General features: G+C 43.2%; 1 protein-coding gene across 1 annotated transcript in view; it reads right to left on the bottom strand.

The window, feature by feature from the left end:
• The window catches only part of sema3aa (sema domain, immunoglobulin domain (Ig), short basic domain, secreted, (semaphorin) 3Aa), a 32,289-nt gene that overhangs the window by 9,595 nt on the left and 10,674 nt on the right, over positions 1-12,020 (bottom strand). Inside the window, exons 2-9 of the mRNA XM_085769570.1 lie at positions 9,651-9,811; positions 8,069-8,131; positions 4,177-4,296; positions 3,223-3,313; positions 3,011-3,130; positions 916-1,058; positions 688-802; positions 498-567 (exon numbers count right to left, since the gene is read on the bottom strand). Coding sequence (XP_085625696.1) covers positions 498-567; positions 688-802; positions 916-1,058; positions 3,011-3,130; positions 3,223-3,313; positions 4,177-4,296; positions 8,069-8,131; positions 9,651-9,811 — 883 coding nt within the window. The remainder of the gene's footprint in view (positions 1-497; positions 568-687; positions 803-915; positions 1,059-3,010; positions 3,131-3,222; positions 3,314-4,176; positions 4,297-8,068; positions 8,132-9,650; positions 9,812-12,020) is intronic.

The following is a 12,020-nucleotide window of genomic DNA, read 5'->3' on the forward strand; positions in this document are numbered from 1 at the left end:
CTCTGCCAAGGTTTCAATGAAAACGGAAAAAAAAGGGGGACAGGTAGCAGCGGGGGGAACGGGGGGAATCAGCTAAAAGCAATCTCAGACCTGAATGGAGACGAGGGGAGCCATATGAAGGAAAAAAGCAACCATAAGACACCTGTAAGTGGATTATGGGTCTGTCTGGGAATTTGGACGGGGCCACGCTTGGTCGCTCGCATTTTGCCATGTCATTTTGAATGGTGAGGAAATTACAGATAAAGGGATGGAACGAAAGATGTGAAAGGGAGGAATCCTTGAAAGGAAATATGAAGCGTGTGTGTTTTTCAAATACAGAGGAAATAACTTGTCCAGGGCGGTTGCCCGTCGAATATATCAGCTCCTTCTAGTCTCCTAGCAACAAATCAACAAAACAAATATGATACTACCAGTGTCTGTCAAGCTACTTGAGGATATGAGCCCCTTGTGCACACATTTTTGGAGGTCATTGTGAAGAGATCTGGGTGGGACTGTACCTGGATGTGGTGAATACAGCGTAGATAACTGGATTCTTTGGGTCCTTGGAGCTCATGAGAAACACGTCCTCTGAAAACACAAAGCAGGAGCAGGTGAAGGTGAAGCTATTTAACTGCGTTTTGAAGAAGAGGAGCCGAGTCTGTGAGGTCATCTTTTCTCTGTAGCACAAACAAAAGAACACACACTTACGTAGCTCATCAAAGTGTGTATCAATGCCGTTGACGCCCGGGACTGAACACATTAGCCTGGCCTTGAGGAAAGTGGTCCACTTGTTCACCAGACTCCTGTGACCTCCCATATCGTTCTGCGAAAAAACATCAACACCTTTGTGTAAGCTTTCGCACCAATTTATCTCTGTGGGAGAAAAGTGTGCAGATACAAGCCAAGGATTTTTGTTGTGTGTGTGTGTGTTGTTACCTTACACAGTTGTCCAATCCTGGCGATGGTAGCCTTCCCGGTGTGCTCTCCGTCCATGGCGTTCTCTTTGAAAAACAGGAAGATCTTGTCGTCCTCGGGGTTGTCGCTCTCTGGGATCAGGTTTACGCCGACGAACCTGGGGTCTAGAGGTGAAGAGAAGAACACAAATGATCTTGTGAGCGCTTTTAACACAATCACCACTTTTACGACCTAACCTCTGTCCCATTGACAAGCCTTTCACCCCTATTTTACACCTCTGAAACCAATCCCCCATGATATTCTCCAGTCACGGCTCAGTAATAACAGCCATTCACTTTACACCCTGGTGTTATAATATCTGACTTTACCCCAAGCGAGCGCTCCAAGTCCAAATCCCACATAACCCCCGTCTCTAGACCACATCCTCGCAAACACACATGGCTCTGATTGTCCCACCGGTAACACATGAATAAATTTATCTCGACTTTAAGCGCGAGAGGAAATCAAAGCTAAACGTTCGGGCCCGAGGCCTTAGGTGCTGATATACGTCTTGAACTGGAAGGGGCATAGAGAAAGGGGGCACTCTGGAAAAAAAAAGTGGCCGCAGTCACTGAGGCGTCGTCATGCGTAAAACGAGCCTGTGTCTGAAAGCTCCGGGGTTAGCTGGAGAGAAACAAGCAGTGCCATGTTACGCCTCCGTGGCCGTTTAGGATATAGAGTAGCTGTGAAAAGGGAGTGTGTGGCCAAAGTGGGAAGCAGATTTATAAGCGCTGTGCGGGTGCGAGACCTCTGGCATGAATCATGCGTACCCCACACGCGCTTCATACCTTCATTGTGAATATGCTCCATTAAACCTACACGTTAATAAATCCAACTGTGCGTGAACTCACACACACGAGAACGGACGGCTGCCAGTACCACCGACCGCTGAGGTCACACAATTCATTATATATAATTCCCAACAAAAGGCCACTTTATTCAGAGGAGGTTTAATCCAACCTCCATGAAAGTGAGGGGGCATTAAGAGGTGAAGAGATGTGTAAATAAAATGCATGGATTCTGCCTTGTTAAGCCATTTAACCCTAAATCCCTTTAGAATCAGCTGCTATTAGGTATTCATTCCCAAGTTTCCTTCTTGTTACATTTGAGCACCATGTAACCTTGTTGATAAAGGCTCAACAGAATATCCCCATCCCAGTAATCCATGCAATTACAATCCCCCCTTTGTGGAGAAGGAGTTGGATTCTGCAGAATGGCTCCAATCCCAAGCGTATTTGTTTGAACAAGGTGAAAGATCGATGGGGATTAACGCGGTAACAATGACTTCTCCCTTTTAAACCGCTCTTTATTAATATGTCACAGTAATCAGCACTACAGAGACCAATGTTTGTGATTTTTGATGGTGCAGGGGGAGGAGGAGAGAGAGGTGGGGGTTGGTTGAAGGGAACCAAGAGGAATTTGACTCCGCTACAGGAAAACAGCTGAGAGCGGATTAGTTCTGTGGGAAAGAGGGGGAAAAAGGGATGGCACAGCTTGAGGGAAAGGTTCAAACTGACCTTTTGTGGCTCCCTAAGTCCTCGGTGGTGCCGAAAGATAGCCAGACAGACTGAGCAGTCAATAACCCGCACTGCTGCGCTAATCTTACTAGCACAGGCAAATCCAGTGACTTTTGTGAATGGGCTCTGATATCTGATGTCTGCACATGAATGGAAATGATTGGAGACTTGAGGCTTGTGGGAATTTAATGCTTCGAAATCTGTTGAAAAGCTCACTGGCATTCTGTCTCCGCAACTGGCCAGTGACAAAGGTTTACTCCCACCTTGCGCTGAATAGCTGAGGTAAACTGAAAGGAGGCCACAAGTGTCTAATTTTAGTTTAATGATTAAGTTTTTTGTAAAGTTTGGAAATGTGTGTTATCTACTTGGTGCAGTCTGAACACTAATAGCTTCCAGTGATAGCTTGGAGATGCAAACGGACATTAAAAACACTTTAACGACTACATATTTGAGTAGACTCCAGCGACAACACCCACCCATATATTAATACCAAATGAAACATGAAACTAGATCGTCGGAAAGACAGGAAAATTGAATTCTTCCAGAGAAAAATCCTTTACCATTCAGCCATCTTGAATCATGCTGTTCTGTTCTGATTGGATGATGATCTCCCAGGGTACGGAAAATAGCAAAGTCCCTTCCCATGAAATCAGCAGATGTGCCAGAGTACAGTTCTCCATCTGCCAGTGAGAAAGTACAGTTAAGTACAAATGACCAGTTCTGAAGTGAATGCACATTTCCTGGAACCAATCGAGGCGGAGATCAAACTTACCGATCAGGAGTGAGGCCGAGAGCATTTTGGGGTCATAGGGGCTTTTCCCGCGGCCGTTCTCGAAATGTGAGGCCAGTCGAAAGATGTTGTCCTGTGGTGGAATGGGTCAGAGTTCAGGACGAGGCCAGCGAAAGCCACATTAAGCCTGGCTAAAGGTACGTTTATAGCCTGTGTTTCAAATTACAACATATTCTGATTATAGCGCGCTACTTTTAGACCGGGATGCACCACAACTTAAGCTAGATACGACCAATAAGTTTTTGATTACAGAACAACAAATAAACAAACTGGAAGAAGCAGCATCGAGCAGGAAAAGCTCAAATCAACCTCAGTCTTAAAATACATTAAAAAGAAAAGTTACAACAAAGAGGCTTAACTCACTTTGCTTTGGATCAATTACTGACAACATTAGGTTAAACTACAGAGAACACACGCAGGGCGTTCTGTAGTAAAAAGCTGCATGGTGCAAGCACTCAATCCCCTTCCCATTGTCTGGCTGCACAGCCCATGCTGGTGCATTGATTAACCTGTAGACCTTTATCAAGATGACTGATTAAACTTTTATGTAGGGGGAAGAGCTGTTGTTTAATTTCCGCTGACTGAAGTCCAACCATGTAGTGACCACCTTCTTGCACAAAGGAAAACATTGATGAGAACGTGGTCAATGACGGGGATGAATCCTGCTACACTCGACAGAAAAATGTGTGTGTGTATGTGTGTGAGAGAGAGAGATCTAGTGCAGCTAGTGCCGTTGTAGAGCACACATTTTTTTAAAGGGAAACACTATTAGATTTAGTCTCTCATTAGTTTACACTAGCACTAGTGGCACATTTCATGATTTCTTAATGAATTCGCCATTGAAATCTAAATTACCTTTTGCATATATATAACTGATTAAAACCCCACAAAAACATTTGCTTAACTAACTGTAATTCACCAAATGTATAATATTACCTCTGCCCTCTTGCCCATTTCCAGATAAGAACAGATGGGGTGGAAGGCTCCTGTGCCACAGATGTACAGGTGGGTCTGGTTGTATGGTTGGAGGACCCGGATGAAGTTAGAACACTCTTTCTGAAAAAGAAATGAGACGAGGACCATTAAAAAAAAAGAAAAAGAAAAAGAAAAACCTATGCCTATAACCTATGAATAATTCAACACAGTGACATGCAGCTGGTAAAGACATTTAAATACATTTTGTGCGTGCAATACTGTACCTACCTGTCACAGTATATTAAATAGCCTTGCAAAGCATATGAAAGAATGTGTATGTTAGCAGCAGTCTTCACGGTGCCAATTCCCTCCTTCATATCATAAAGTTTAAATTAAGTTTTATCCTTTATTAAAATAAAACGGACACTTGTAATAGAGAAAAGCTCTGTTGTGATTCAGCTGAAAGTGGAGACTAATAGAAAGCAGAGATTGACAGTGAATAGAGAAAAGCTTTGTTCAAATTCCGTTTAAAGCCGGGACTTTCCAGCCGGTTTTGGAAATGACCGTATGAAAACCGAGTCTCCTTCAAGGAAATCCCACCTGTAAGTCAAATCAGGCAAATCAACCTCGGATATTTAATGATCCATATGTTTGAATTTACCGAGGTTATTTGGGTTGGCTCTCCAGCTCGTGTTGATAGTCCCTGTGGTGTGAGACTGTTTATTAGAGCGCTAATCAAGGGGATTGGTTAATGTGGGAGGGTTGTTAGCAGCCTGGAGGAGTTGATTTGGGCACATGTGTTTAAGAGATTAGGCTGGGGTTTGCCTAATTATAAATACATGCTGAATATCTACCTAACAAATAACTACACATTTGCTCCGGGATTTGAAAACGCAGCACGCACATCACATCACGTCACATGCAGGCAGCCAAATAATCCTTCTTTCTTCCTCCCCAGAACACATGTATCTCTTCAGGCATCTAAGCCTCATGGACACTTCAGTTTGATAGTTTGATGATGTCCCTCAAATGAGACATAAATGGATACAAGCCTTCAGGTTGGAGTGATGACATTTTACAGTGCAGTACCAAATTACCTCTGGGATCAAAACCTTTTCCAGAAAAACAGAATTTCCTGCTATTACTCAAAAAAAGGTAAAACTCTTGTTTCAGCACTGACTGTTTCTCCTCCACAGTCATCTGCTCTTAGACTGAGTTTGGCATTTTGGGAAATACACTTATTTGCTCTTTTGCTGAGAATAAGATGTGAAAATGGAAACCACCCTCTGAACAGTGACGGTAAAGCTGCCATTTTAGTGAGTTAACTAGTTAGCTGAGGGTTTAATCCACACTAAAAACAATGTAGAAGTGTAAAAATGCCAATTTGTGGTTTCCATGTTGGGCAAAGACATTTTTCCCACACATGTAAAACCACAAATTACCCGTTTGGTTCGGTAAGATTAAAGAAATAAGATACATATGAATTAGGAAGCTGTATAAGAACTGTCTGGCAGACAGATTTTGTTGACTTGAAAGACGAGTAAATGGATACCACTTATGCTTATCACCACTAAGCTTAACATGAGGCTAGAGCAATTTTAGCCAGTGAGCTAACTATCTAGATAGTTGTTTAATCCTTACAAAAAAACAAAGTGTAAAAATGGCAGTTTGTGGTTTCCTTGTTGGGTAACTACATTTTCCCACACGCTGAAAAAACCACAAATGGATCTGTTTGGTTTGGTTAAAGAAATAAGATACAACATGGTAACCAAGCTGTAGAAGAGCTAGCTGACAGATTGTGTTAACTGACTGATGGAGGTATAGCTTTATATTTACTGTGCAGACACAAGATTAGGGTCAATATTCTCCTCTAACTCTAATGAGGAAAATGAATAATAGACTTTTCCTTTCTGTCCAAATCTGAACTCATTGAAGAATGTAACACCTGTCATCTGTTTATGTTATCATTAGCCCACAGTCCCGGCACAGTTTGCACGGTGGTATTGCTGTATTCACAGAGGACTGAACCTGTACGATGTCTGGTGGCTGACCTCAGCCCGTCACCTCTTTGTGTCCATGTGCCTGTGTAACTTAATGACTTTACCCCCTGTGTTTCCTACCGTTCAACAGCAGGAGTGCATGTCCCCCACCACATCATTCTCACGCCCTTATTACGTGCATTTCACAAGCTCCTGCAGCCCCCCCTCTGCCCCTCTCCTCGATGTCAGTTCTGTTTAGGATTTTACATGGCTGTCTTCAACTTAGACTCATTAGCTATGTGGGAGGTAAGTTGTACCTAAACACTGACAGACGTTAGTTATGCAAGTCACTCAAACATGCGGCTCTGTCTTGCCCGCAGGTGAAAAATGGTTTTCCCGATCACAAACCGTGTCATTATGTGAAAACCACAACACCCGCAGAGGATAAATGAGTCATTATTGGATCAAATTAACGACTCTCACTGCACTGGGCATTGATGATGACTTTCCATGAGAGGAATGGGTGGACAGATTTGTATGTGGGTTTGTATATACTTGGACGAATTGAGTGAATTTTTCAGATTATGCCGAGGCCTCTAATTGAACACGCATCGGAAATGTATGATAACTTTGGTATTATGATTTTTTTTTTCTTTAATATCTGTGAAATCTGTGGGATTAATCAGAAATGACATCAGGCAGTTGTATGAAATTGTGAGGCTGCACTCCAGCATCTCAGCCCTTTGTTCGCTGAATCAAATGCAACAAAACCTGGGCCATGTTACACACTCATCCTGCCAAGGAGAATGATACAGCCATCAGGCATTTTTGGAGGGGGGCAGCTGTTACATTTGTTCTGCGGCTGTAAATTGTGGTTTGGAGAAATGCATCACTTTGGGAGCGCTGAATGCTTCAGTAATGTCCTAATCAAGGCCTCCCCGCGCTGCACTCCGTCTCCGCTCTCACCGCCTCATTTTCAAGGGTAAACATTTTCACAGCACGCAAATACCTCATCATTGTGTTTTGTGTGATTTTGTGCTGCCAGAGCACACACTCGTTTTTCCACTGTGTCGGGGAGCAAAGGTGCGGGGTTGCTTTGTGTGCGGCTGCGACTTTGTGTCTGTGTGTGAAGCCTTAGAAAACCGGTGGCGAGTTAGAACCCCGGTGGAACCTCTGTGATTTAAAAGGACTATGTAATTCTGGATAATCCTAAAGCCCTGCAGCCACTGCTCTCGAGACCCATCCAGCCATGAAATTAAGATCAGATACTACACAGTGAGGGCCTAACCAAACAGCAACACAAAGATAACGCGCACTAACACCGGCGTGCACACAAACAGCGCTGCCGTCGCATAGTATGTGTTCGGCAAACTTGTGCAGCGCTGCACATGTGAGCTAACACAACATGCCAGATAACGGGAACTCAAACAATACACTCCCACATAAATATGCACACATGCGCACACTCTCGGCCACCTACATAAACATACTCCCGACATTAAACTGTACATCGCAGGAGCAAATAACCTTTGAGGTAATGCATCACCGTGCCACTGAGACATTGTGTACACTTGACTGTGACCGAACATCTGTTGTACAGTGGGTCTATGTGTTCAGTTGTGTGTGCCTGTGGGGGGATGGTCTGTAGAGAGTACAGTGCGCCAGAGGTGAGACAGGACAAATCACTTTTATCCCAGTTAATGTCCTACCGCTCCACAGCGCTCTTGGGTGCTGGATCCAGACAGTCACTTCTATTCTGCATTGTTGTTTGTATATTTAATGTGGTCAGACGACCAAAAAACACAAATCCCAGAGAAATGTGAGGAATTACACGGAGGCACGCAGAACGAAGCCACACAAATCTGGGCAACAACAGACGCAGGAACTGTAGGGAGAGAGTTCAAACCATGATGCTATCATGAGTGTGGACTTACCCCAAGGTCTTTCCCTGCCCACTTGCATTCATCCCTCTTGGAGGGGGTGGCAGGCCACGCAATCTGTGCAAAAATGAGAAAAAAGACAAAGTCACACTGTGCTGGAGGTGGAGAGGAGAGATTCACATGTTGTTTCATGAAACAAGGAGGCTGTGAGTCAATGCAGTGAATCAGAAGAAAACAGAATTTGTGTAATTCCAGGAGGATGACTTCTGATTCGTCACGTTTCATACTGATGAGGCCCGGTTTACTCATTTCTGTATTTTACAACTGCATGTACATATAATAAATGCATGATGGCCTGGACCGCTACAAGGAAGATAAAGACTTGATGACAGGCAAATGAAACAGAATAGAGAAAACAGTTAAATAAAATGTAATATGTTTATGTGAAACATAAATACTCAGGGATATTTATTTACCCTCTATATCCCACTTGTTGTGCCAGTATAGAAATTCATATTGTCTAAACATGGGTTCTGGTCCAAATTATGGGATTTAAAAAGTTAAATTTCTTTCAACAGTTCAAATCCTGAGCATATGGTCGTAGTTTTCACTTCAAATATGAAGAGAGAGTCGGCTTTTGATACTTTGTTTTGGAAGAGATAGGACTCATTGTCAAATAAATAATGGCTTTGTTCCGTCCTTACGGCAAATCCATCTGTGGCCCCTCGTGTCATATGAATTATAAACACACATGGAGCATGAGTGTGCATGTGTGAGCAGGAATGAGTAAAGGAATGATTAAATACTCAAAAATTGGGTGTGATTTGAGTTCTTTTTTTTCCCGGTGGTGGCCACACAGCTGCGGAAAAATGCATGTCCCCATGCATGTGTATGCATTATTATGTCTATACAACAAACACACACACACACAGACACACACACACACACACATTCCTCATTCTGTTCTTCTAGTTAATCTCTTCTCTGGATCAGCTGAGGTTTCCTCTCTTGGGAAGCTGCGTTGCACATTTCAGGGTAATTACATTAGATTTGCTTAATCACTGCTTTTTGGCCTTTATCTTCTAATGATGCAAAGATCAGAACAAAAGAGCGAAAAGGAAAAGAAAAAATACACATCCGAGCCAAGGGCGAAAAGATTTCAGAGACACATTCTCCCTCTTTGCATTGACTATGTATTTTTCAGCACTTTAATTCCCCTGCTCGGCTCGGTGCAGCCTGCAGGCAAGTCTGTGTCAGTCTTGAGCGTCTATGATAGCTGCCCCAATCAGATAAAAAGACTGTTAACCTAGTCCAGGTGGAGTAATGAAATTATGGACAGCCCTGTCTGGACCGAGGCAGAGGGGAGTGGAGAAAGACAAGAGAGTAATGGACTTCAGAGGGAAGTGAGAAGAGGAAAGGAGAAAGAGGGGAGGGGAGAGGCGAGGAGAGGAGAGGAGAGGAGAGGAGAGGAGAGGAGAGGAGAGGAGAGGAGAGGAGAGGAGAGGAGAGGAGAGGAGAGGAGAGGAGAGGAGAGGAGAGACTAAAACCTTACAATCTGCATTCAACTTTCAAAGAAATCCATAAAAAAAAACTCAAACTGTGGGCAGAATAAAGTTGAGTTATATTTGAACCTCACCTGTTTGTTGTCTCTGTTTATGTTGACGAGGTCAAAGGAGAAGATGTGGTCTTCGGCTCCGACCAATAGTCTCCCTCGCTCCTCGTCCAATAGGAAAGCGTCGTAGCTGGAGCTGTTGGCTAGGCCATTGAAGGTGACGAGGTTACTGGACTCTAACATCTCTGAAAGACAGTGAGAAGTAAGAAATGGTGTTAAGTCAGCTAACCTGCGAGAATCTATTTGCATTAAAAAAATAATTAATAATAAGTGATATGAGTGCAGAAAAGTTGTGTTTGTCTTTGACTCAAAGAAAAACTACAGTTCGTCTTCAGTCAAGATTCCCAGCTGTATGAAATGAGTTACTGAGCTCCTTTTTTCCATACTTCCTTTATTGCTTTTCCACACACACACACACACATTTGCACACACAGACATCCGGACACATGTCAGTCAGGTATAGCGTGAGACATTTAAAGTGAACACAGCATGTCCCAATCAGGGACACGGTTCAGACTGTTCAGCTGTGTGATTGGTTGAATAATTCATATGGAGTCAGGGCCAGGGGAGACACTGTGTGTACAGTAAGTATGTGTGTGTGTGTGTGTGTGGCATGTATCTGTAAACGGGTTATTATGTAAATTAAAATTGAAGAGTCCCTGACTGCACATGTATTTGTGCACTGTGTTCCACTCAGGTGTGTATGCGGTCATGCTAAATGAAAACCACAAGACTTTACACATGGACTAAAGTCTAGTCAGACTGCAGAGAGTCAGTTAACCTTTAATCGCCGAGGAGGAGCTCCGTCGAGTTAGCTACGCGGAGCAATAGTATCATATTAACAGAGAACAACTCTCCCTTCCTCTGAGCAACTTAACCCAAGATTATATGTCTCGTAAATGCTAATATGAACAGCTTTGGTCATAAAAGCCCATCTGCAACAGTAAAATTAAATATTTGTTTTTATGTGCTTTACAACCACATTTAAACAACCATAGTGCAGCCAGTGAAGCCTTAGTGTTTAACTTAATAATCTCTGAAGTCATTGCACTATTTTACATTGTATAAAAGACAAGGGAATAGATGACAAGTTTAACTATAATAATAATGATGGTATGGCGTAGTCCTAATTAAAAGTGTATGAAAACCAACACACTCAAAGTAAAGACATTTTTCCTTTCCTTAACATCAATCATTACTTGATTTGTATATTGTGGCTCAAACAAAGGAAATGCAGAATATATATCCATCTTTAATTATAATTAGGAATAAAACAATGTCGGCAAATTAAATAACATCCTCCGCAACACAAATGTGCAGCATGTCGATCAGCAGCAGCCCCTTTTGGCTCAAACAGTGTTGGCTGCTCTTGTCATAATTGCAATAATAGCACTAACATCTGATTTGCAATTAAATCACATGAAATTGGATTAATCTATTAAGCATCTGCTCGTGGTCGGTCTACTGGACAGAGAACATGTGCTCTATATATCTGCACCACAGGTACAGTCTAGTGATGCCTCAGCCTCAGTCTGTCATCCATCATCATCAGTGTCACCACATAGCATGGACACACGCAGGCACGCAATATAGAAACCAGAGCACATATGTGCACAAACATGGATACACTATATACATATGTATACACATAACACACGCACATATGAGCGTGCAGTCCAGTGGATTGTGATCTCCCTGCTCTCCACACAAAGCTCTGATTGACGGGCTGCTATAGGAGCCATCTGCGCCCACTCACAGTGTGTAAGATCTTGGACATCTGTGTCTACATAAAAGAAGGATCTGATGGAAGAGGGGGGGTGGAGGAAGTGGTGTGTCAGCCATCTCTGTGTATGGAGTACCGGTGGGGTGGGTGGGTGGGTGAGGGCCGCGCGAGGGGGAGTGGTCGTCACCTAATAAAGACGGTTGCAGCTCATCTGCGTTACTTGGAATTTGGTGGCGAGGTTTGAGGCTGGGGAAATGGAGTGGGTGGGTGTGGGCATGAATGGAGGTCTGTGGACGTGTGTGTATGTGTGTGTGTGAGAATTTGTACTGTACCACAGATGGGTTGAGCGTATGTGTGTGGGTTTCAGTGTGTGTAGGTATTTTTTATTTTTTTTGCACTGGCCATTTCCATGTGAACCAGCATCCTGGCATTCACATTTACACACACACAAAAAGAGAAAACAGCACCGCAGCGCTCAGATTACGACAACAAGAAATGAAATACTAATGTCAAGAGGTGTCTTCAAAGCAATGCTGTGATCATGCGGTGGCCAATCAGATAGCCGATTTTCCTCGGTTTACCAATCAGACATGACATCGCAGGGTCAGAAAATGATATAGAGGAAATGCGATTTCCAGAGGAGGTCCTCTTATGTTTCAACCATGAAGTCA

The sequence above is a fragment of the Trachurus japonicus genome, chromosome 23, assembly GCF_045865225.1.
Source record: "Trachurus japonicus isolate A0001 chromosome 23, Traja_1.0".
Lineage (NCBI taxonomy): Eukaryota > Metazoa > Chordata > Actinopteri > Carangiformes > Carangidae > Trachurus > Trachurus japonicus.